The sequence below is a fragment of the Oryctolagus cuniculus genome, chromosome 17, assembly GCF_964237555.1.
Source record: "Oryctolagus cuniculus chromosome 17, mOryCun1.1, whole genome shotgun sequence".
In the NCBI taxonomy this organism is placed as follows: Eukaryota; Metazoa; Chordata; class Mammalia; order Lagomorpha; family Leporidae; genus Oryctolagus; species Oryctolagus cuniculus.
This window is the reverse complement of record NC_091448.1, coordinates 56,776,693-56,803,124: the sequence shown is the minus strand read 5'-3', so window position 1 is coordinate 56,803,124 and position 26,432 is coordinate 56,776,693. Positions and strand designations below refer to the sequence as shown.

Sequence of the window (26,432 nt, the reverse complement as noted above, 5' to 3'; positions counted from 1 at the left end):
ACTTTGTTTTAAATTCCTCCTTGCACAGTTTTAACTATAAAAAAATCAAAATAATCGAAGAGTATAGACAGTAATATAAAATAGCTATTTACCTAAAACCTGTTAACAGTTTCTCATAGTTGTGTCATAGTAAACTTTTTTTTTCTAATGGGATGGTTTCAATGGGTTTTTGCCAACTTTTCTTTGATATCAGGGTCTACTTCCCCTTACCTCTGATCCCAAGGGCTACTCTCTCTATTTTAAGAGTCTATTAGCATATTCTCTTCCTTTTTTCTCTGCAAGTACCCTCATGTGTCATTTTCACATCAGGCAAATGAATTTATCTATTTATTAAATATTTATTAATTTACTTGAAAGTCAGAGTTATACAGAGAGAGAAGGAGAGGCAGAGAGAGAGAGAGAGAGAGAGAGGTCTCCCATCCGCTGGTTCACTCCCCAATTGGCCACAATGGCTGGAGCTGTGCCAATCCGAAGTCAGGAGCCAGGAGCATCTTCTACTGCTTTCCCAGACCATAGCAGAGAGCTGGATCAGAAGTGAAGCAGCCGGGAACCAAATGGGCGCACATATGGGATGCCAGTACTGCAGGCGTTGGCTTTACCCACTATACCACAGCCCTGGCCCTGCAAATGAATGTAGAGAACACTTTTCCTTTCTCAGGGTGATCTCTTGCCTGAGATCTTCCAGGGAATGTCCTTCCAGTTGACTCCATGAATATAACCTCATTGTCAATTCAATCCATAAATTTCTTTCCTTTAGAAATTATATTTGGGGGCCAGTGTTGTGGCATAGTGGGTAAAGCTGCTGCCTGCAACACCTGCATCCCATATCGGCACTGGTTCGAGTCCTGGTTGCTCCATTTCCAATCCAGCTCCCTGCTAAGGCACCTGGGAAAGCAATGGAACATGGCCTAAGTGCTTGGGCCCTTGCACCCACATGGGAGACCTGGAAGAAGCTTCCTATCTCATGATTTCAACCTCGAGCAGCCCCAGCCGTTAAGGTCATTTAGGGAGTGAACTAGTGGATGGAAGATCTCTCTATCTCCCCCCCGCCAACTCTCTGTTTAAAATAAAATAAAAAAATCTTTTTTAAAAAAGAAATTATGTTTGCCTTCCATGTGTTACTTTATTTGTGAAATTGAAAATTTTGCCCCATTCAAAGGAATACACGTAATATTGAGGACCAGCTAGGCAGGGGATTGAGTGGGTGGGTGAATGTTAAGCATCCCCCACCCCAGAAATCACAGCATTTCTTTGGTCTCTACCAGGCAATCAAAGCCAATCTCATTGACTTTCTCAGGGAATCCTATATGTGATCTTGTCAGCTCCTAGCGACAGCCAGGCTTCCTAGCCCTACTCAAGCTCCATCTGACAGCTTCATTATCAGGGCTCCCCTCCCCACTTCCTTCTGTCTGCATGGCTAAGGATCTTCTCTGTGTGGTCTGATAAGTTCAGGTGACAAAGACATCCACCCATCACCACATCCCAAATGGGGCCAAGTTAAGGCCAGTTAACCAAACTGCAAAGTGGCCCATGTCTCGAAGAAGGGAGGAGAGAGAGAGGAGAGATAACTCTCTCCTCTTATTTTCCAACAATCCCATTTGTATTGTTTCAAGCGGAGAGACAGCAAATGACCCTGGACAGGTATAGACTTTGGTTTCTTGTCACCATTCTCTACACAATACAGTGTGACAACTACTTCCACAGCGTTCACAGTGTATTAGATATAATAAGTAATCCAGATATGATTGAAAGTCTATGGAAGGCTAGATGTAGTAGATTACATTCAAACAGTATACCATTTTATAGAAGAGATTGAGCATCAGTGGGTTTTGGCACCTGCAGGAGCTCTGGAAGCAATCCCTGGAGGATACCTGGGGATGATTGTACCCAGTCCCATTTCCCTCAGAGCTGGCGGGATAATTCCTCAATTATTTCATTCATTTGCAACCTTCACTTGAAGCAGAGTAAAGACACACTGAAGTAGAACCAGATAAGATAGAGCAAAGAAGAGAGACAGAAAGCCATGAGAAACAGGCTATCTGTGAATCTCCATGGGACCCAATTAGAGAATCTGCCAAGGGCTGTCAAGTGCTGGTGAATATGGCTGGTGGTCAGATGGAGAAGACTGTGATGCAGAATTGTCCAGGAAGGCTCGTGGAGGTGGAGGGATTGGATGGCGGCTGAATGAGGGTCAGCTGAGGATGGGACAACAGAAAGGGAAGGGGGAATTTGGCAAGGATGGGGAGAGTGGGAAAGAAATTTCAGTGTGGTGATTCTCAGGGATAGAAGAAGAAGGATGAACAAGGCATTCTCCCAGCCAGTGGACTATGTCATGGTAGGAGCAAGCCCTGGAGAGATGCAACCTCTAGAAGGTCATCAAGGAACATCAACCATTGAAAGAGGCTTCCATGTGGAAGTGAGAGGAGGAAGCTGTGAGTACAGGCAGCCAGAGATAGGGTTATTGTTAACACCTGAACAAACAAACAGGGTAAGCATCAAGCCCCCAAAGCCCCCTGAGCCAGATCGGAAGGTAGCCACAGACAGATGAGTTGAGGACCACTTATTGGCAGTCCTGGTCAGGAGTCCCCATAAGAGGCACCTGCCAATCACTACTCCTTCAGGGCTGGTTTGAATAAGTCACTGCCAGGAAGGAGACAATGGCAAGGGCAGAGCGCCCACACACAGCTACATAGCTACATGGCTCAGTCCCTGTTGCAAACAAGAACTGCAAGAGCAGAGGGACCTGGAGGAGCAAATAGCAGCGACTTCTTTTTGACGTGATGGATGTGGAGTTCCATGGGTTCTGGAGGCGGATACACTTGGGTCTCTTTCTTGGTTCTACTGCTTCTGCAGTAGGGTGACTGTTGGTAAGTTATTAACCTCCATTTCTCCATCTATAAAATTGGATAACAATGATGATGATAGCTGCTCTCAGGGTTCCAAGGATCATGTCACATGCATGAAGCATTGAGCCAGTCCCAGATGTGTAAGTATCCAGTAATTTCTAGCTGCTATTGTTGTTATTGTTTTTATTAGGAGCATCTGTTTGTCCCAAGCTTAGCATTATCAAAATGAAAAAGACCACCCAGGAGGCAGTTTATCCTGTGGTCAGCTTAGCAAAGGTCAGCCCAACTCCAGAGCCAGAAAAACTGGTTGTTCTGAGAGGTTCATTCTGGGGAAAGCAATGACAGAGCTGCCCCAGCAAAGGAGGAAAGTGACTCTCGCTCTTTCCTGGTTCAATCCAGGCTCCTGCACACGGGGACAAAGGTCACCTTATCTGTGTGCCTCTGGAACAACCAAGTCTCCAGGCTTTGTGTGGTGACCCTGAGCCCCTGCTGCAATCTTCCATGGCGGGCGCGAGGCTGGCTGGGAGTTGTTGGAGTGCAGTGCACTGGCTATTGTCCCTGCAGGCACGTCAGGCGGTGTGATGACAAGGACCTGCTCTGGGAAGCCCTGACATCATTCTCCAACTATGCCCACAGGACTGGCTCTGGGCACTGGCCCCTGTGAGATCCTGGGCTGGCGACTCTCAGCTTTCCCTCTCTCTCTTGGAAGTGATTAGATGAATGAGTCAGTTGTACTTTCCTCTGCACAAACATTTAAAATTCCGAGATTAAAGTGAGATAATTGGAGTCCCAGTTACCTTTCTCATAGGACCCACAGCAAGGGCTGCAAAGAGTGGAATGTGAAAATGCACCTCCTTGCTTATCTACTGGTGAGTTTGCTCAGTGCACTGCGTGAGAGCTATTTTAGTTCCTGGACAGATCCCTTCCCAGCATCCCTCTTGCAAGAACGTGAAGTCAAGTCCATTTCCTAAGGGAGAAAGTCATAGGTGTTGAAGTCGAAGACTTTAAATGTGGCCCCTGCCCAGAGAGCTTTGAGTTGACTTAGCACGTCACAGTCTACACTCTACAGAGTGACTGGATTGTCTAACCACAGTCAGAACTCGGTGCTTTTGCAGGGTATCAGATACCTGTATTATGGAAATGGGTGCAAGTGGGTGTTTGCCTAAGAAGGATGGCTTTTCCACAGCTCCCTGACACTCTGAAATTTGCTTTCCATTTTGCCATCCATCCATGTAACCACAAGGGGGCTCCAAAAAAGTTTGTAGAAAGTGGAATTATAAGCTAAAAGATGTTGAAATCCACGCGTAGTTTTCCTATAGTATGCAGGTCCATAAGCTTTCTGAAGGCTCCTTGTACGTGTGGATTTCAGATTTTTTTTGGCACCAAAATAAGCTTATAAGTCCGTTTTAACACAAATGTTTTGTCCCAATTCAGCTCTTAGGGTGACTTCTCTAATGACAATGAGTCCCCCCAAGTGGGAGGGTCTTAGAGGAACCCACTCAGCTCCTCCCTGTGCCTCAAGCTGCCCCTCAGGTTTCCAGGACCCCTCCCCAACTCCAGCTCCCACTTGGGCAGGCCCCGCCCACCTCTCACGCCTGGGACAACCTCAATAGGAGGGAAGCCTCTGGCTTTGCTTCCGCAGGCTGCCAGGGCACTCTCACCCCTCCAAAGCCACCAGCTCCCTGATTCTCTCCCCCCACCAGGCTCCTTTCCCAGAACTTTTCCTCAGAAAAGCATTTGTCACATATGCCTTAGTGTGTTTCTTTCCCCCAAGGATCATTTGTACTTTGGAAAGTTATTTCTCATCCTAGGATGATAGAGTTTGTCCATGAGAAAGTTATGCCAAAGCAAACTTTTTCTCTTTCATGCCAAAGCAAACAATCCCACCATCTGGCACAGGGCCATGGTTATTGTACATCTGCCCTGAAAATGAAGGATGAGAGAGTGTTAAGACTTTGAGAGTCTTGGAAGAATCAGTAGGATCTTGGTGACTAGGAGGTCAGGAGTTGAAGCTTAGAGCACATCGGTGAGCGAAGATTAGGGTAGAATCTTCTAGAAGTGTAAGTATCACCTGGAGATGGGTGACCTCTAGACCAGCTCTGGTGCATCAGAAACGTTGCTTTCTATATTAAAGGGTCATGGGGGCAAAGAAGAACCCATTTTTCTTTGACACTAGAACTCCGTGTTCTGTATCATAGGTTAACTGGTTGAAAAAGCAGCTGATGTGTTGACTCAGGTAAGAAATCTGGCCCAGTCCAAGGACAAGGTGAGAACCCTTTTGGAGAAGTTGCTTGTGTGTTGGAGTTGAAAACCCAGGCCCCTTCAACTGTTTGAAGAGTTGGGAAATCCAGCCTGGGTTCTGTTTTCCTCAAGCCGGAGGTCAGGCATCTGGACAATATACAGCTTCCTTGGAAGCTAAGGGATGTTCCTGTCAAGGGAAGAAAATCCTCCTAGGACCCAGTGAGAGAATCAACAAGCTAGGAGTAAGGCCCCAAAGGGTCATAGAGTTGAAGGGTGTGTTACAATAACGACCACTCCTAAGCTGCACAAAAGCATGCAAAGCTCCAGGACATCAACATCATTCCTGCTCTCATTAATCATCACTCCCTAGCACTCCACGTGTGCTGTATTCAGCATGCCAGCCTCGTGAATGGTTTTCCGTGTCGGGGAGAGGCAGTCAGGTGCATGCGTGCGCGGATCTGTAGCGATCAGCAGAGCTCCACGAGATGTCAGTCTCATGTGAGGAGACTGGCTGGGATCTATCCAACTCCACTGGCTTGGAAAACACGAGGGCACTTCAAAAAGCCCGCGGAATACAGGATTCAAAGAAAAGCTTATTTTGGGGGGTACAAAAAGACCTTTGGAATCTAAGCTATAGGAAGACAAAGAGTGGACAGTTTGGTGTGGAAAAATTTGGAGAGAAAAGACTGAGTTTGGTCATTCAGCTGACTGTGAGGGAATGATGTCTGGGAAGGAGAAAAATCCCATTGTGGAAGACACTCTCCATCAGTAATATCCTCCCCTGAGTTGGGAGCAGTTCTGTTTTATTTATGTTTTTATTTTTATTTGGTAGAGATAGATGGAGAGAGAGAGACAGAGGGAAAAAGGAGTTCCCATCTGCAGGTTCGCTGCTCAAATGACAGCAGGTCTGGGTCGAGGCAAAGCCATCAGCCAGGAATGCAATCCGGTTCTCTTGCATGGGTGGCAGGAACCCAATACATGAGCCATCAGCACTGCCTCCCAGAGTCTACACTGGCAGTAAGCTGGAATCAAGAGACAGAGCCAGGAATTGAACCCAGGCACTCTGAGGCCAGACACTGATGTCTTCACTGTCAGACTAAACCGCTGCTCCTGGGAGTGGTTCTAGATGATCCTGTTTTAAGAATTTGTCTTTACTGAATTTTGGAGAGCGGGAGACAATGACCGAGTGGCCCTCTCAGAGCTTGGCAGACACACAGAGACACAGCTGCAGGGACAGCTGGAAACTGTAAACACATCTGGACAGGCACGTGGATGGAGGAGGGAAAAATACACAGAGGCTGGAGGAATGATACACAGTACAGCCACAGCCTCTCCAAGGGAGGAGATATGATCACAAGAAGTGCCAGGCAGAAGAATGGGTTGGGTCAGCTCCTCTCCTGGAGGGGCCACGCTGCTCTGTAAGCAATACCTTCTGTCTTTGTGACATTTCATATGGTGCAGTCACCTTGCCCATTGAAAACTCCTATGCACATTTGAAAGCTCACAACTCAGGAAGGATGCACGGGTGGAGTGGCAGGTGCTCAATTCTCCACAAGTGGAATGTTCCTCTGCATTCTTCTTGGAGTAGGTAGACTTAGGTCCTCCAGCTCTTGCTCTAACCAATCCTTCTGTTTATTCTCCACAGATTCCCCTTCTCTAAATTAAATTCCATTGTGCGAGAGCTTTGTGTTAACACCATTTCTCTTTTTATTCCTTCCTGTGCCCTCCAACCATCCTTCTGTACTGGGTGTTCGTGATTCTTTGTATCCTATACTACTGAAATTTTCAAAATAGTTATTAACTCTTATTATGATGTGTAATTTACTTACTTATTGTGTTTTGTCTCTCCTACTATAATGTCAGTTTTGCTAGAGGAGAAATCTTTATTTGTGTGGATCATTGATATATCCTAGGAGTTCAGACTATCTGTCTTCTAGAGGCAGTCAACAGATACTAGATGAACAAGCAAATGAATGAGAGGGAAACTGTATTAGTCCATCAGCATACTTTGCCACATACACTGGGGATTTCCAAGTCTGTAGCTCCAGACCAATCTTCTTTTCTGAACTTTAGCTCCATAGAACTCCTTGCCTATTTAGACTTCACCCTCGCATTTTCAATAGGTCCCTCAAATTCCATAGTTCAAAACATGAGGGGCCGGCGCCATAGCTTACTTGGCTAATCCTCTGCCTGAGGTGCTGGCATCCCATATGGGCACTGGATTCTAGTCCCTGTTACTCCTCTTCCAGTCCAGCTCTCTGCTGTGGCTGGAGAAGGTAGTGGAGGATGGCGCAAGTGCTTGGGCCCTGCATCCGTATGGGAGACCAGGAGGAAGCACCTGGCTCCTGGCTTTGGATCGGCGTAGCTCCGGCCATAGTGGCCATTTGGGGGTGAACCAATGGAAGGAAGACCTTTCTCTCTCTCTCTCTCTCTCTCTCTCTCTCTCTCTGTCTACCTCTATCTGTAAAAAAACAAAACAAAACAAAACATGAATTTGGGGCAGGTGCTGTGACGGAGCAGGTAAAGCCACCGTATGTGGCACCAGTATCCCATATGGGTGCTGGTTCGTGTCCTGGCCACTCCACTTCTGATCCAGCTCCCTACTCATGGCCTGGGAAAACAGCGAAGGATGGCCCAAGTGTTTGGGCCCCTGCACCCACATGAGAGAACTGGAAGAAGCTCCTGGCTCCTGGCTTTGGATTGGCCTAGCCCTGGCCATTGAGTGCATTTGGGAAGTGAACAAGCAGATGAAAGATCTCTCTCTCTCTCTGTAACTCTTTCAAATAAATAAACAAATCTTTAAAAAACAAAACAAAAACAAAAAAACAATAATTCATCATCTTTCGCCAAATCTCCTTTGCCACCATGATCTCTTGATAAATGCAGCACTTGGGGCCAGGGCTGTTGCATAGCAGGTAAGACCGCAGCCTGCAGTTTTGGCATCCTATATTGGCACTGGTTTGAGTCCTGGCTGCTCCACTTCCAATCCAGCTCTTTGCTGTGGCCTGGAAAAGCAGTAGAAAATGGCCCAAGTGCTTGGGCCCTTGCACCCACGTGAAAGACCTGGAAGCTCCTGGCTCCTGGTTTTGGATCATTACAGCTCTGGCCATTGCGGGGAATGAACAAGCAGATGGAAGACCTCTCTCTCTCTCCCTGCCTCTCCTTCTCTGTCTGTGTAACTCTGACTTTCAAGTGAATAAATACATCTTTTAAAAAAAGATAAATGCAGTACTATTTACTCCATTGTTCAAGAGAGAAACTTTGGGGGCTACTTCGATGTGCTGGTGTATTCCATTGGTCTGTCATCTAATCATACAAACTCAACTACCTCTCAGATCCTCTTTATTTATTTATTTATTTATTTATTTATTTATTTATTTTTTCTGTATTTGCGACCAAGTACTCTGGAGCAGGCTCTCATCAAACAAATTGAACAACTTCCCAATGGAGGTCTCTGACTATTCTGACTTTCTTGAGTCCACCTCACACATCACTTTCCTACATACAAAATCCGTTCCCCCCACCTCCAATAATCATGGCTCCCAATTCTTCTCCAGGGCTCTCATTTTTGCTATCATTTTAAAGCATGTTTCCCCTTGTTGGAGAATGAGAAAAGCACTTCTATCTATTCCCTTGAGTGGTAACAGCCTCTCTGAAGTTTGAACCTGTCTACTCTTTTTGCATATACAACTTAACTTTATAATCCAACCAGTACATACATCTCCATCCATATCACCCTCCTCTACCCCTCTCCTGTGAGGGCCCAAATCAGAGTTCAGTCTTTCTGGGATGTCTTGAGTAGGTACACACAGATGTACACCCACTGTGACTTTTGACTATTTCCTTCACAGAAATTAACACAAGAAGTGATAATTCTCTCCTTTCATGCCCTTCTCTTGTCCAAGTGCAAATTCCTTGAGTTCAGAAACAGAGACAAATCGCGGGTGCGTCTTCAGTGCCTAGCTAAATCTTTACATAAATTATTTAAGTGCTTTACCCTGAAAAAAAAAAAAGCTCCACAAAACAGTTATTATAGGAATTTACAGATGGAGCTGGGGGTACAATGAGGTTAAGTAACATTGCTATGCCACAGAGACCGAAGTTTAGGTTTGAAAACCTGGCCGACGGACTCCACAGCTCCTGTTTTATTATCTTCAGGCAGCCTGGCATCCTGTGGATTATCATTACTTCTTTTTTTTTCTTTTTTTGACCGACAGAGTGGACAGTGAGAGAGAGAGAGAGAGACAGAGAGAAAGGTCTTCCTTTGCCATTGGTTCACCCTCCAATGGCCGTCGCGGCCGGCACGCTGTGGTCAGCACACCGTGCTGATCCGAAGGCAGGAGCCAGGTGCTTCTCCTGGTCTCCCATGCGGGTGCAGGGCCCAAGCACTTGGGCCATCCTCCACTGCACTCCATGGCCACAGCAGAGAGCTGGCCTGGAAGAGGGGCAACTGGGACAGAATCCGGCGCCCCGACCAGGACTAGAACCCGGTGTGCCGGCACCGCTAGGCGGAGGATTAGCCTGTTGAGCTGCGGCGCCAGCCATCATTACTTCTCAATCCCTTTGTATTTACTGCTTTCTCTCCTTTTCCATCGATGTGCTCCTGCTGACACATGTCTGCCTCCTCACCTGAATGGGGGCTTATTTCTCAACCATTCTTTCTGCCTCCATTCTTTCCCTCTGCACCTGCAGCCAGATGAATTCTCCCGAATCTCAGCTCTCCTTGTATAGATTTTCCTGCACAAAAACCTGACTGAGAGCAACGCTGAGTTTGAGAAAAGATAGAAAACCAATACAATCCATAAATAGAATCGTGTATTGCTTCCTCCTACTACTAACCAATTGTAAAGAAAGATTTTTGGTTAGTATAATGAAAAGGAAGGAAGAGAAAAAATATACAAAATTCAAGGATGCTTCAAAAAGTTGGTGGAAAGTAGGGGCAGGTCTTTGGCCTAGCATTTAGGAGATGGGTTAAAGTGCCTGCTTCCTACATCACTGGGACTGACTGCGATCAAGTCGATGGGTCCCTGCCACTCATGTGAGAGACCTAGAGTGAGTTCCCGCCTCCTAGACATGACCCCCTGGCTGTTGGTGGCATATGAGGAATGAATCAGTATATGAAAGCTCTCTTTCTGTCTCTCTCTTGGTTTTTCTCTACAACTCAGATTTCAAGACAATTAAAATGCTTGTGGAAAATAGGATTAAAAGCTAAGTTTATTGGGCTGGCGCTGTGGCGTAGTAGGCTAAACTTCCACCTGCGGGACCAGAATCCCATAAGGACACCGGTTTGAGTCCCAGCAGCCCCTCTTCTGATCCAGCTCTCTGCTGTGGCCGGGGAAAGCAGTAAAGGATGGCCCAAGTGTTTGGACACTTGCACCATTGTGGGAGACCTGGAGGAAGTTCCTGGCTCCTGGTTTTGGTCTGGCCCCATCCCAGCCATTGCTGCCATCTGGGGAGGGAACCAGCAGATGGAAGACCTTTCTCTCTGTCTCTCTCTCTTTCTGTAATTCTACCTCTCAAAAATAAATAAAACCTTAAAAGACAAAAAACTAAGTTTATTTTGATGTAAAAATATGAAGTCTGTGCACAGTTTTTCCATAACACATTTTCCATGAACTTTTTGAAGTATCCTTTTATATATGGCTTTGGAATTACAAACGGAGTCTAATTCTAGGTTCAGAGAAATTTAGAACAACCATGAGCTGTTACTGTATACCACTTAAGGCTAATACCTTTGAAATTCAGGAGTATAATTAGAATTCTTAGAAAGAGGTAGATTGTATAAATTAACTCCAGGGGAAAATTTAAGCACATAAATAACAATGACTAAAATAGTGGAAAAGAACTACCACCTAAGAATGTCACTGGGTTCCTATGATTTCGATAAGCAGTGTTTTCAAGTAATGGACCAATGTGATCACATTTGTTTCCAGCACATGGGAAAATGTGAAAATGTAATGGTAACTTTACTTGTGAAGTATATATAGATGGTTTACAGTTTACCATGGTTCAACTTATTTTTTTCCCTACTTTACAAGGGTGCAAAAATGGTATACACTCAGTAGAAACTGTACTTAGGATTTTGAACTTGGATTTTTTTCCTGGGCCTGTGCTAGGCTGTCCAGTCCCTTCTGGTGATGCTCCGGCTTGCAATCAGCCCATGGTCGTGAAGGGTAGCAAGCATGCTACACAGCACATGGAATTCCTGAGCCAGGATGGGTACCAGGTGAGGGGAATTAAATGCCTTAACATGGAAATATATGAGAGGATTTTAAAAGGTTTGTGAAACAATGGAATTAAAAGGTAAGTTTATTTTGGGACAAAAGATTTTATTGAGATTCATGAATAATTTTTTTATAATACACATTTTCTATGAACTCTTGGGAGACCCCTCCAAAGAGAAGTCGAGCATGGATTTTAAAAATCTCATGGACACAAATGAACTTATCTTTAACTTCATGTTCCATAACTTTTTGAAAGTGCCGTCTTCTCATCAATCGTTCTCAGCACTATTTGTGGGCCAGGTTGGAAGAAAAACAGTTTGCATATGGAAGCATTAAGCTTCCCCTTTCATCTTCTATCATGGTTTTCCCAGATGCCACCTCAACCCTTCTAGGGATGAATTCAAGTCATTTGAAAAAGTCTACGAAATGATTTTAATGGTGGGTGGCAGAATCAATGTTGGTGTCTGTACTTCAACGTCAAAGAGCAGTGAGAATTGTCAGTTTTTCATGCATTATATGACATGAATTTCACTCCCAAGAGCTGAGCAAAGCAGGCATTGTCACCTTCACCTCAGTGAATAAAAAAGTTATTTGGGCAAGGCCCAGCACATAGCAGCCAAGCTGGGCACGAAGCCCAGGTCTTCGGGTTGAAAGTCAATTGTCTTTCCACTGTACCAGCCCACCCCTGTTTAAAAGAGGAAGCTAAAGGAGGTCATGACCATGACTCCTAAGAAATGGGATCTTGTAGGAGAGATGATTTGAGGATTAAGCCTGGTTAGGTTCCCAGCCTGGCTGAGTAGAGCAAAGTTGACCTATGTTGACCTTGACTCCATAGTTGAGTGAATAGGAGTTCCTTCCTCACCCTGAGGGTCTCTGGTTACATGTAACATACTGGCGTGGCTCTTGTCTAGTGACAGTCCCTCACCCCCAAGACCCCTAGTATGTCAGTACTCTGGCAGCCCTCTGATCCCACGAGTACCAGGGACAGGCGCGTCATTTGCTCTCACTACCTTTTATGGCTTCTTTCACCGCAGAATCCACAGGAAGAATGTTCTTCTCCACCAGCTCCAGGGGCCCTGGCCGGAGAGCAATCTTCTCATTGAGATCATCCGCAAGTCGAGCTCTTTTCAGCTTCATCTGAGCAGATGGGAGGGACCTCTCTGCAGCGGAGGCTAAGGGGGTTGAAATGAAAAGGATCAGTTCTCGAATTTGATGCCTCCTCCTTCTTCTTCTTCTTTTTTTTTTTTTTTTGTTTTTGGCTTGTGATTACAAAACATTGTGTCACGTCGTGCTCTACCATCCTAATAATTTTTCAATGCAATCATCATCGCTTCGCAGGGATTAGCACAGAAGACCAGACACTTCCAAATAAAGGCAAATAGAGAGGCACAGAGGAAAGCTAGAGAAACTTGCTTTGCGAGGATTTGTGAAAAAATGTGCACTTTGGCAATTTTGTAAGCAAGCCGTCCACGGGGGGCCCACGTTGCTTGCCTGACCCTAAGCTACAGGATTTGCATAGTGACTGGCACAAGCTAAGCCTGCAGTCAGTGTGATCTATTGTCATAATTAGAGAGGGGAGCATGACTTGTTAAAGGCTTTAGATTTTCAATGCTGTGACACCCCAAACATCCAGGTCAGTTGCAAAAGAGAAAAAAAAAAATCTCTTTGAAACAGTTATCTAGTTAGACTGAGAGATTTTTACAAATCAATACATCCAACAGGCAGTTTCTCCTCATTTAGGAGGTGAGAAAGGTCACACCTTCAGAGCTCTAATGCTGGTCCCATATGACACCAACTTCCCCTCTAAGTTGGGTCTTGACTTGATTGGAAGCAGAGCTTAAAGGAGAATCTGTGCAACCCATTTCCCCAGTGGAGAACCGTAAGTGAACATTCTATGAGAGTCCACAGACTCTCCGACAGATTTAGAATGTGGCAAAGTCTGCCAATGCCACTATTCTGTCATTGTTATCCTCACCATCCAGACCTTGCACCTGGGGGCTGATGCCGAACTGTCCATACAGGGAAGCTCTAGGGCTAGCTCATTGGTTGCAGCACATTGAGCTTATCCAGAAGCTGCAGGTGCAAAGCCCTTCACACAGGAAGGAGGGAACATCAGTGTTTAGATCAAAGAAGCCTGGGTTTAAATCCTCTCCAAACCACCCCAGAGGTCATTCCAAGGGCTCTCAGTTGAACCCTGCTTCAGAGATCTTGCTGATCCATCCCACCTGCCACAGAGGACTGATCATCCTTTCTTCTTCATCCTCCTGCACTTTGCTCCACTCACTCCAAGTTTACAAATGAAATTCACTTCCCTTTATGACCTGTGGCTCTGCATCCCAAACCCACCACTCCAATGATCCTGGTCATTTCCCCTCTACCCCCCATGCCTTACCAAGTTCCTTTCCCTACCCTGAGAAGCTTCCTGTCTACTCCCCTTCCACCTTCATTCTCCTTGCCTTTTAGGTCCCAGCCCGAGGCCCTCCTAACTCTCCCTGTTCTTACACATCACCTTTGCTTTGACTGCTTCTGGCAATTAAAAGCTCTGGCCTTTTGTTAGATGAACTCCTGGATGGCAGAGGCCACTTTGTGTCTAGCAGATCTTTGGTGCACTAGGGAGCTAGTTCCCAATTTCTGTTGGGGAGAAGAAGAGGATTCCATGAGACTCTGTTGGGGCAAATTTGGGGACTGCTGGGGAAATTTAGGGTGTAAAGCAGTGGGTGAGAGATATGTCTATTTCTCTGCCTTTAAAAAAATCATTGTTCATAAATCTTTGTATGCCTTGTTATTTTCTTGGGCAAAATACTAGAAATTATATTACAGGGCTAAAAGGTGGGTACACTTTGAAGGATTTTATGCACATTGTTAAAACTACCCTCCAGAAATGTTGACCTGGTTGCACTCCCACCAGCCGTGTATAAGAATGTGTGTTCTATTCCTACCCTTGTGCATATTTTTGTTTTTATTTGCTACTTGATCACCGACAAGTCTGTATCTCATTTGAAATGGCATTTCTTGGATTATTTGTGCAGCTGTGAGTTTGTGCTGACACAGTAGCTGTTTCTAAGTTCTTAGACACCATTGCAGAGGAGGTAAGCATTTTGTCACTGTCCCCTAAGATCCTCTCTCCTCTTTGCCTAAGGCATATGGCATCCCTGGGATGCCTCATCGCGGTCAGTCTCACATTCCATGTAACCCCTTCCCTTGAATTCTACATTGCCTTCCTTTTCTCTCTTCCTTACATTGGAAATAGTTCTGCACGTAGAGCGGGAAGATAGCGGGAAGCCAGGATGAAATCAGAATTGATGCTGATCACAGAGCCAAGATTCACAGTTTTCATAATATTCCAGGATCATTCATACTACTTAAAGCTAGTGCAAGGAAGTCCAAGTCTTAGACAAATAGTGTCTGCGTCTCGTACATGCCGTTTCTTCAACCTGCCGTGCCCTTCCGACTTTCTCTACCTGGCCCATATTGCAGTTCTTTTTCTCACTCCTCCCCATGCTTTCTGATTAAAATGCCTCTCAGTTCCTCTCCCATGCATCCACAGCAACATACATTCCCTCTCTTGTCATGCTGGATTATAAACGCTGATTTTCGTGTCTGCCTACTCTGTTAGCCATGGAGGGCAGGAACCTCTGTCATCCTCATCATTGCACTCAGAGGCTCTCACAGAGCAGCCAGCCCCTAGCATGCATCCAACACAGTGTTTGTTCAATAAGTAAATACTCCATAGCTCAACTGTCAAAGGAGGCAGACACCAGTGTTCTATGGGATTCCCATCCCAGGAACAGCAGCTCCTGAAGAAAGACTAGAAACCTCTGCTCCCTCATCCAAAGGTCCAGATATGGAGGCCAATTACGTATTTGCCCTGTCATGCACTCCCCATCATAGAGGCGGTAGCCTAAGGCACTGCAACTGAGCCTGCTTGGACCGGCACTGGTTTTCTCATCTTGGCAATCCCTGCATGCCAGGCGTCAGCAGCAAAGCAGAATCAAGCAGTTACCTAGAGGGTATGGAACCAGGTAAGGAGTCCCAATCACATTCCAAAGTGAGTGATGATCCAGATTAACAATACGAGGGCACTGCAAAAAGTTAAGAAGTTTGTGGAGATGGAATTAAAAGATAGGTTTATTTTGGAAGAAAAGAATTTCAAACCCATGCTTATGATGGGTCTTCAAAAAGCTCTTGAAAAACTATTATGCAAATACTATTGCTTGGGTTTCAAAATTTTTTTGCACCCAAATACATTTCTTTTAATCCCAATTGTCCATGAACTTTTTGAAAGACCCTCATAATTGGCACCATACGTGGGCACTTCCTATGTGATTTGCCTGAGACAGGGAGAGGCACAGCTGAGACTGGAACCCAAGCCTGAGACCTCCTTAACCACGAGACGGCTTGTAAGTCTGATTTTTCTACTTGGCTTAGAGTGCATAGAAGACTGACCGAAATGATCCCTTTTGGAAGGGCAGGGGACACTTTTTAAGAGGGCTTCGTAACTGCACAGCCACAAAAACCTTGGGGACAAGGGGCCCACAGTCTGACGGGCATCTCCTGGTTTATCACTCTGTGCAGGCTTACCTTGGAGAATGTGCATATTAACCGAGTCGGCACGGTCGGACCTGTTTCTGGCCTTGCGCTTCAGGGAATCTTCAGTCTGTAGAACACAAGCATGGGGGTCACCCAGTTTTAACTTCAAGGAAAAAAAAATTCTCAGTTCCTCTCAAGGAGAAAAGTGCTCTATTTACAATGGAAGGAACCTGCACATCTCCTTGGTCTTCCACAAGGAACTCTCACACAGGCCTCTGTTGCAATTTTATGATGAGAGGATAAGGCGAAGAAGAATGGGTTCAGGTCCACACCAGGGCTACACACTTAAAAGTCCTTCAAGGGTCAGGCATGTATAGGTTAATAAAATATCACTGTGACCACCGTGATACTTGGGCTGCTTGTATTAGAACCAACCTTAGTCTACTGCATCTTATAATAGCCACGAGATTAACTCAGGTCACAGATAAAACATTGCCTGAATCCATCTAAAAGGGCAAGACAATGTGTGTCCTTCTCCTGTTATTTGCCTGACATCTCTCTTGGGACTTGTGAGAATGGAAAGCCTTTAGACTCAGACCTACTCAGAGCTGGAAGGACATTTAGGGACAGGTCATTTCCTGAGTCTCTGCCTCTTCTTGATGGTAGAGCTGCTTGGAGGGATGTCAAGAGTAAGCTGGGGCCAACATGGAACCCCGGGTCCCCGATTTCCAGATCTGGGTTTTACCCCAAGCGAGGCCTGAGGAATCACTCCAGCTCTGATAGAAGACACTCTGCTGTTCTCTGCTATTCTTTAGGAGGTAGGAAAATAGCGACCTGTGAGCAGTTTTGAAGAGTTGCAGAGCTCTGCTCTTCCTGTCGACTTGTAGACAAGTTGCAAGGCTGGAATTCTCAGGCAAAGAAATCCAGCAGGCCTGTCCCCAACCTTGGGCCTCCCCTCCTCCCTCAAAGTGCTGGAGCTTGTTAAACAGTATTTATGTTATTGATAAAATTCAGGTTGCAGAGATTTGCTATGAAGGCAGAGGATATAACCCAATATCTGCCCTCAAATGCTCAAAACAAACACAGAAAACAGAAAGGTAAATAAGCATTCTTTTGGCCTGTGTGGAGCTGCAAATAAACTCTCTCTCTATAGATCCTGCCTTATCATTCAATCGGATTTAAGAAAATCTAACTGTTGCTTAGAGAGAACATAGCAATAAAGGGAGGGGTAGTTTGCAAACCAAATCTATTTCCCTTATTAAAGTATTTTGACCTTTAGTGCCTTCTTGCTGTGACTTTTTTTTTTTTTTTAAGTTAAACGATAAGTGTTTCAAAGCTAATATGGTTGGTCCTATTTCTACAGTTTTTAGTTAATAGGAATAAAATTCCACATGGTGTGAGGGCAGGGATCCGTCAATGGGTAGAGTTTGATGTAGAAACGTTACTCGTGTTGGCCAAAGTTTAGCATTCAGAGGTCCTATAGCCTACAGTCCAAGTTCAGGAAAGGTAGTCTGCAAAAATTACCTTGTCACTATCCAATTTTTTTCTTTGCTCATGGAATTCAGTTGGACTTTTCAATGCTGAAACAGAAAGACAAAGACATGAGCAGAGGCTGTGTGAAGGGTGCGGGTCAGTCTCGCAGGGTTTGTCGGTGGGCTTGCGGAGCTATGCATAGAATGGAAGTGATTGCCTTTTATTAGGCTACAAGCAATGAAAGAGGAAAGGCCTTGAGGGTGCCAGCTGCCCTGAAGCCAGATGAGACAGAGGAAGGTGGACATCAAGTCTAAGCCAGGACGAGCAGTAGAGGTGGAGCTTGAGACAAGAGAAGTGGTGGAGTTAGGGCCTTCCAAGTGCCTGAGAAAATAGAGAGGCTGGTGGAAGACTGACGACGGAAGTGACACTTTTGTTTGAGAGAGAGGGGTAGTCGGGCTAACTAACACTCTCTTCCACTTCCTTTGCTCTGGAGTGCAAAAGGCTGCATGGATAGTTGTGGTCTGGGGTGGGTGGCGGGCATATTGCAGGAAGGGACTGTATTTGGCATAAAGGACAAGTCTGCTGGGTTATGAGCATGCAACTTCAGGGCATTGAGTGAGAAGCAGAGAATCAGACTTTGAGGGGACTGGGAGGGATCTTGGAGATAGAGAAGTTCAAATCCAGCTCTGAACAGAATGGAGAAATTGAGGTCCACAGAAACGGACTGACCTACCTAGGGTCACACAGTTAGGGCTAGGAGCCTAGGCCTTCTAACCACTGTAATTTCTTTCAGAGCAGTAGGTTCAGAATTCAACAATCAGTAGACACAGGCACAGGTGAATAGCCATCAACCACCTGCACCACCTGCCAGTCTCCCTCTTCCCACTACATCCTTGCTTCACTCCGGGCATCTTTCCATTTAGTGAACTCTTTTGACTAAGCAAAGGAGTAGGACACCACTCAGAAAAATTCCCAAGTTTCTAGGTTTTCCTGTTCCCCTGGAACAATCTCTAGCAGTAGCCACAACTGCTTTCCATGGCAAGTGTTGAGGTTGGTCAGAGGTTACAGAATTACACTGATATTTCCCCCTACCCCCGCCTTCTACGTTTGGACAAGTTGATGGATCACACGATCTATAGTTCTAAGGTTACTTTAACAGATGTTAAACTGCAGGTGAGGAAGTGTTCTTCCGTATCTGGGCTGGCATAAAAATTAGATTTCTGGCCAGATCGTTTGGAACCCTATGAGTGTAGGGTGGGAGGTAGGGGTGGGTTCCTTATTCAGTCCTTAAGGATGTGCTAAATCTGAGCATAGTGTACAGCAGGACACAGCTGTGGTCTTGGTGGCAACCATAATGGTGGCCAAACATAGTATCTTGTATTCTTGTGGCTACTTGGGATGCTCATAAGGCAGTGATCGCTATAAATTCCTCTGCCTCACCCCAACATTAACAGTGTTGACCAAAGGAACATGCGAAATAGTACCAGCTGACTGCCTTGTGCCAAATATAGTTGGTTGGTACCCTTCTTATTGTGACCAGAGGTGAAGGTTTCTCTTCTTATAGGGGGGATGAAACTCAAAAAAAGAATATGAGGCTTGAGTGCCCCATTTACCACTGATCTAGCACCACTTTCTCTTTGGCTTCTGTGTTTTATTTATTTTTTTGACAGGCAGAATTAGACAGTGAGAGAGACAGAAAGGTCGTCCTTCTGTTGGTCCACCCCGCAAATGGCTGCTACGGCCGGCGCGCTGCACCGATCCAAAGCCAGGAGCCAGGTGCTTCCTCCTGGTCTCCTGTGCGGGTGCAGGGCCCAAGCACTTGGGCCATCCTCCACTGCCTTCCTGGGCCACAGCAGAGAGCTGGACTGGACGAGGAGCAATTGGGACAGAACCCGGTGCCCCAACTGGGACTAGAACCTGGGGTGTCGGTGCTGCAGGCAGAGGATTAGCCAAGTGAGCTGTGGCACCGGCCTGTGTTTTATTCTTAAAAATGAGCTTGTCTGCCCAATCTGTCCCTGTAGATGGCCCTCCCCTCACTCCCACCATTTCGCCCCACTCACTAAGAAATAAATGGGAGCTTTCCTGTGTGGCCCAGGCATTGTTTTTGATTTGGGATCTGCCACCAAAGAAAAATTTTGCATTTTCTTGCATTTGAGCATGGTGGCAATTTATGTTGAGGGTGTTCTGAAAAGCTACCCTATTTCCTCTGGGGAAATCTGATTATCCAAAGTGCACTGTGCCCTTCTGAGCCTGGACAATCTGCACCAATAGGTCTTGGGCTCTCACCTATGGTCTACTTGTCTCTTAATTAGTTTTATATCTAGGCATGGCTTAATTGCTCCCATAATCCCAAAAAGAAATAGTCTTTGTGTGGCTTTCCTAAGTGATTAATAAGAATAATGCACCCTTTTCCTCAAGAGGCTCCCGCATGGGAATGGTGTGGATAAATTTGATATAGCTCTTCCATTGCAAATACAATTGGTTTTAATAGGACTTGGGGCTTACAAGGAATGTGTCTGATTTTCTTGTCCCCATGGCTCTTCAATTCCTATTAGTGGAGCTTATTAATTATTCTAAGACACATTGCCTTCCCTGTTTCTTAGCTTTATAGAGCTACAGTTCATCACTTCTTAGTGTTAACAACTCCCCTGTGAAATGATTCACACAGTCCAGTTCTCGAATGCCAGGAGCACAGAGGTCTTCTGGAACCTTCTACTCCAGGAGTGGGAGGAGTTATGTCTCTTTAAGAAGGATTCAAGGGAAAAAAAAAAAAAAAAGAAGGATTCAAGGGCCGGCGCTGCGGCTCAACAGGCTAATCCTCCGCCTAGCGGCGCCTGCACACCGGGTTCTAGTCCCGGTCGGGGCGCCGGATTCTGTCTCAGTTGCCCCTCTTCCAGGCCAGCTCTCTGCTGTGGCCCGGGAGGGCAGTGGAGGATGGCCCAAGTGCTTGGGCCCTGCACCCCATGGAGACCAGGATAAGTACCTGGCTCCTGCCTTCGGATCAGCGCGGTGTGCCAGCCGCAGCGTGCCGGGTACGGTGGCCATTGGAGGGTGAACCAAAGGCAAAGGAAGACCTTTCTGTCTCTCTCTCACTGTCCACTCTGCCTGTCAAAAAAAAAAAAAAAAAAAAAAAAGGAGGATTCAAGAGGAATGCCAAGGAGGTCCACACACTGTGAATACCACATGGTCTTCTCCTCGGGGCTCACAGAGTGTTATTTGGGGCACTGGTTTGAGGTCACACCATGGAAAACTACCCTGCCATGGCCCTGGGCTGAGGTCTGAGGTTCGTGTTTTCCGTGACTCTGGAGAATGTGGGTTTTAGCCACTTCCCCTGAGGGCCCACAAAAGCCACAAGGCCCCCTTCCCCTAGTCAGCTTTTTGGAAAATACACAGAGGATCACTTTTGCTGGCAGCCTTGGGAGTATCAAATGGCAAACTTTTGTATTTAAAGGACATTGACATTTAAGATGGAAAAGGAATTTGGACTTTTAAATTAAAAAAATAAGTCCGTGCGATTTCAAATTAAAATACGGTCATAAATTCAGTCAGCCACACATCGAACTCGTCCCCCTTGGAAGAAGATTAATGGCTCCTCACAGGGGAATTCAACGTTCTCGCCTCAGAGTTTAGTTGTGGGCTATTCCTATTTCTGTCCCCACAGCTCTGGCTAATTTGGGTCAGCTGTGTATATAAACATTTGCTTACTTAGAGCTCAGAGAAAGATCCCGAGATAAGAACAGGCCTCCTGCAGCTCCCTTCTTTCCACTCTACCCTCATGCCTCCAAGGAGATCCCAGACAAAGGAGGAAAGGGGTGGGGGAGGGTGGAAGCCCAGGCGTTGGGAGCTCAGGGGCCTGAGCCTTCAGCACAGGGCAGTGTCTGGAGCTGGGCAGCAGCCCTGGCAGCAGAGCAGGGCTCTGCCTACTGCAGGGCCTGACTTCCAGTAAGAGGACCCTTCACTACCAGGCTGCTGGGAGTCCAGCGCCGCTGGTACCAAGGATGAGGATCAAGAGGTAGAGCCAAAGAGCAGGAAGAGACTTGGAGCAGCAATCGTGCAGTGGTTCTCAAAGTGTGGGCCCTGGACCAGCAACCATCGTGATGACTGGATATGTATAGGAAACTCCAATTCCTGGGTCCTACCCTGACCTACAGAATCAGGAACTCTGAGGGTAGGACTTGGCGATGTGTGTCATAAAAAGCCTTCCAGGTGGTTTTGCTCTGTAAATTTGAGTACCACTGCTGTGGAGTTAATAAGGCCACTGAGTCCTGATCTGGGGTCCTTGGGAATCTGGGAGTTCAAGAAGGGAGCCCTGGAATTCCAGGACTGATTTTCAGTATTTCAACAAACTGAAGATGAAGGCTATGTTGGCACAGAGAAAGGTTGCTTAGGCTAATGAAACTTATTTTTCCATTCCTCCTGCTTGGATTCATAGTAATATTGTTTAATAATGGTTGTCTCAAGAGAAAGTACTGACTGGTAAACCTGTATGCTATTGATTAAATTAAAACAGGTATCTGGATTAATACTTAATTCCTGGATTAATAATTAATACTTAAGGGGAAAGAAAAAATCTCAAATGTAAGATCTGTGGTACATGGGTATAATTCAAGAAGACTTGGATGATCAAAAATTGAGGAATCGCCCATTGAATTCTGTTCTTGCTTTGTCATTTTTTTTTTGGGGGGGGGGTTTAATCTGGAATAGTCTGGTAGTCTTCCTGTGCTGTTTCCCACTTAACAAAGTGGGCTTAGTAATGCTTGTCTTTTAAAGACAAATTGGACAATGAGCACTTTTCTTTGGAACAAATGAGATACATGCTAGTCATAAGGGATAGTGCTTTGCAAGTTATGGTCTTTCTTTAGGTTGTTCATAAATTGCTTATTCAATACCCAAACGACAGTATTAGGAGCAAGAAAACAGTGCTATTCCCAAGCAACCTTGTGATATGTAAGACTTGGCTTGAGCGGTTGAGCATTTGTTGCAACCTATAAGAATACTTTGAAATTTCTTGGAAGCTGGGTACAGAGATAAATTAAAAGCGTGTTTGTAATTGCTCATTTTCTACTGGATAAGGAACAAGGCACTGGACAAATGAAAGAGGTGAGAGAAAAGAAGAAGGTTAGGACTGTTGACGCAAATGGGCTTGGCATGAAAATCCAGGGTTCCTTTTTCTCTCTCTGAATTTGAGATGTTAGAAAGAAGGGCAGAGGCAGATAGATTAATCCTCTTGTGCTGTGTTCTGCTCAAACAGCCAACAGAGTGTGGTAGGGAAAAGCCAAGTCAAATGGATGCACTGAGAAAAGGAAGAGAGACTTTGTCCAGTCAACTTCTCAAAACTATCGAGAGGCTGCGTGGAGTGTGGGTGCAGGAAATGCCCCGGCCATTCTTCGTGCTTTTCAGAATCACAGAATTCAGGGATTTACCCAGGCTTTGCAGTAAGTATGTGGCTGCTGTAGCTTGGATTAGTCTGCAAAAAAAATAAAGGCAGCACCATTCATAGACAACTCATTGCATCTTGAAACTCATCGACATTGATCAGATCTTGGGACCAAGCTACCCAGACATTTCCTTCTGGGACAGCAGTGGCTTTTTCTAGATTCTCAGGACAAACGGCAGCCTCTCTGGGCCCCACATCCTCCAAAATCCATTTTAGTTTTCCAATCACGTCTTCTGTATTCCAGGAAAATGAGCTAACATTTCCTCCTATCTCCCATGTGTTCAACCACAATAGACTGTTAGTAGCAGAGGGAGAGAAAAAGTCATGTCTTTCCTTCATGGTTTCTTTTTTTTGACAGGCAGAGTGAGATAGTGAAAGACAGAGAGAAAGGTCGTCCTTCTGTTGGTTCACCCCCAAAATGGCCGCTACAGCCAGCACGCTGTGCCAATCCAAAGCCAGGAGCCAGGTGCTTCTCCTGGTCTCCCATGCGGGTGCAGGGCCCAAGGACTTGGGCCATCCTTCACTGCACTCCCGGGCCACAGCAGAGAGCTGGACTGGAAGAGGAGCAACCAGGACAGAATCTGGTGCCCCGACTGGGACTAGAACCCGGGGTGCCGGCGCCGCAGGCGGAGGATTAGCCTAGTGAGCTGCGGCGCTGGCCTCCTTCATGGTTTCTAATACCTACTCTCATACTGGTTTAATGTCCAGAATCTTCCAGGTAACAAATGGGCCTGATGGGGGCCCCTTCTAGACTGTAAGCATTTTTAAACAGAAGTCACGTCTGATTGCTGTGGGTAGTCCCCAGAGTCTTCCTCAGACTAGTCAATACATACTTACTCAATCGCTCTATGATCATTTGAATGAGTCCAATTCACATAGCTGCTCATCCAACACTAAGGCCTCAGAAGTGGTTGGAATCAAATGATGTCATTTAGAGTCTACCTAGGGGGCCAGTACTATGGCCTATGGGGTAAAGCTGCCACCTGCAGTGCCAGCATCTCATATGGGCACTGGTTTGAGTCCTAGATGCTCCAACTTCCAATCTAGCTCTCTGCAGTGGCCTGGGAAAGCAGTAGCAGATGGCCCAAGCCCTAGAGCCCCTGCACCTGCTTGGGAGACCAAAAAGAAGATCCTGGTTCCTGGCTTTGGATCAGCGCAGCTCTGGCCATTGCAGGCAACTGGGGAGTGAACCAGTGGATGGAAGACCTCTCTCTCTCTCTCTGCCTCTCCTTCTCTCTCTGTGTAACTCTTTCAAATAAATAAATAAATCTTTGGGGGGGGGAAAAAAAAAGACTAGGGCCCAAATTTCATCACTTCATAGTACAGCTTAAAAAAAAAAAAGAGTCTACCTAGGAGAGTGATGCCAGGGAAAAAGAACTCTGTGGGTGAAAAAGTGCACTAGAAATGATGGCTAAACCCCAACACTGCAGGCCTAAGGGGCAAAGGTTGGAGCTGTCCTAAGGCCTTGAGAAAGTGAAAATCCTGTATGTCTTCACGTACCCTTGGGCTCAAAAGGAAGGGATAAGGAAGCCATTCTCTTTTGAACACTAGATTTGATGGCAAAGTAAGCAATTTGAAATCTCTACTTTGAGATTCAGAGGTAGAGTTTTGGAGAAAAGTTCAAACTGGAAGACTTCAATATTTCTACATTTATGTTGAGACGCTATTTCACAGGTGTTTTGAAAGTGGGAATTTCACAATGTAAAATGTAAAAGCGATTTGAGATAAGGCTTGGGTCCACATTCTTGGCCCAAGAACCCTTTCCCTCAACATTTAGAGTTGTTCTGGGGATTCTCTACTGACCTGAGAACCCTGGCTACCCTTCTTGAATGAGAATCAAGAGATGACACCTTTCAATTCATTCAACTCATAAACTCAAGATACACACAAATAACAACAAAGTAAATGCTTTTGAGAAGCCATAATGAAAAAGGATTTGGGGGCAGGAGTTTGGCACAGTGGCTAAAATGCCACTTGGGATTCCTGCATCTCATATCAAAGTGCCTGAGTTCAAATCACAGTTCTGTTTCTGATTCTAGTTTCCTGATAATGCACACCACGGGGAGCAGCAGTGACGGCTTAACTAGTTGGGTCCCTTTTACCTACGTGGAGATCTTTTTTTTTTTTTAAGATTTTATTTATTTATTTGAAAGGTAGAGTTACAGACAGAGAAAAAGACAGAAAGATCTTCCATCTGCTGGTTTATGCCCTAAATGGCCAAAACAGCCAGAGCTGGACCGATCTAAAGCCAGGAGCCAGGAGCTTCTTCCAGGTCTCCCATGTGGGTTCAGGGGCCCAAGGACTTGTGCCATCTTCTACTGCTTTCCCAGCCCATAGCAGAGAGCTGGATTGGAGGTGGAGCAGCCAAGACTTGAATAGGTACCCATATGGATACTGGCCTCACAGGTGGAAGGCTTAGCCTACTGCACCACAGCACCAGCCCCTCATGCGAGGATTGAATTCTTGGTTCCCAGCTTCAGCCTAGTCCAGCTCTGGCTGCTGCGGGCATTTTGAAAGCAAACCAGGGGCCGGCACTGTGGTGTAGCGGGTTAAGCTGCAGCCTGCAGTGCCGGCATCCCATATGGGCACTGGTTCATGTCCTGGCTGCTCCACTTCCAATCCAGCTCTTTGCTATGGCCTGGGAAAGCAGTAGAAGATGGCTCAAGTCCTCAGGCTCCTGCATCCACATGGGAGACCTGGAGGAAGCTCCTGGCTCCTGGCTTCGGATTGGTGCAGTTCTGGCTGTTGTGGCCAGTTGGGGAGTGAACCAGCGAATGGAAGACCTTTCTCTCTCTCTGCTTCTCCTTCTCTCTGTGTAACTCTGACTTTCAAATAAATAAATAATAAATCTTTTAAAAAAAGACTGAAAAAAAATAAAGTAAAGCAGTGGATGGAATCTCTTTCTCTCACTTTAAATACATAAAGAATTAAAAAAATAATTTGGGCTGGGCAGTTAGCTCAGCAGTTAATATACCTGCATCCGAGTTTCTGGGTTCAATTCCTTATTTCTATGCCTGACTCTACCTTCCTTCCAAAGCAGATTCTGGGAGACAGCAGTTATGGTTCAGGTAGCTGGGTTCTGGTTAGCCATGTGGGACACCTACACTGTATTCCTGGCTCTTGACTTTGGCCCTGGTCCAGCCCCAGCTCTGTTTCTCTGCCTCTTACACCAAATTTAACAATTTTTTAAAATTTGTTGCTGTGGACTATTGGTTATTCAGCAAGTTCAAAAGCTGTAGGATACATGCCCAGAAAGAGGGATGGAAGAAAACTCAATCTATTTGGACTAGTTTCACTAGTCAACTGAGAATTGTTTTCTGTTCCTTTCCTTTTCTTAAAATTTATTTGAAAGGTAGAGTTACATACATACATACATACATACACACACACACACACACAGAGAGAGAGAGAGAGAGATTGATTGATCTATCATCTGCTGGTTCACTCCCCAAATAGTTGCAACAGCCAGGGCTGGGCCAAGCTGAAGCCAGGAGTCAGGAGCTTCTTCTGGGTCTCCCATGTGGGTGCAGGGGCCCAAGCACTTGGTCCAGCTTCTGTTGCTTTACCAGGCACATTAGCAAGGAGCTGGATTGGAAGTGGAGAAGCTGGGTCTCAATCCAGTGCCCAGATGGGATGCTCACATCACAGACAGCTCCTTAACCCACTACGCCACAATGTCAA

The 26,432-nt window shown here is 45.9% G+C and overlaps 1 protein-coding gene across 11 annotated transcripts in view; it reads right to left on the bottom strand.

Moving 5' to 3' along the window:
* MYOCD (myocardin) overlaps positions 1-26,432 on the bottom strand; it is a 111,077-nt gene that overhangs the window by 41,154 nt on the left and 43,491 nt on the right. For 2 of the 11 annotated variants that reach the window (XM_070061404.1, XM_070061405.1), the window contains exons 3-6: positions 17,366-17,421; positions 15,893-15,968; positions 15,315-15,393; positions 12,322-12,483 (exon numbers count right to left, since the gene is read on the bottom strand). In XM_070061404.1, coding sequence (XP_069917505.1) covers positions 12,322-12,448 — 127 coding nt within the window. In that variant the 5' untranslated portion in view covers positions 12,449-12,483; positions 15,315-15,393; positions 15,893-15,968; positions 17,366-17,421. Of the gene's footprint in view, positions 1-12,321; positions 12,484-15,314; positions 15,394-15,892; positions 15,969-17,365; positions 17,422-22,737; positions 22,782-26,432 lie in introns of all 11 variants that reach the window. The other 9 variants (XM_017348997.3, XM_051825176.2, XM_008270708.4 and 6 more) reach the window with 5 other exon arrangements.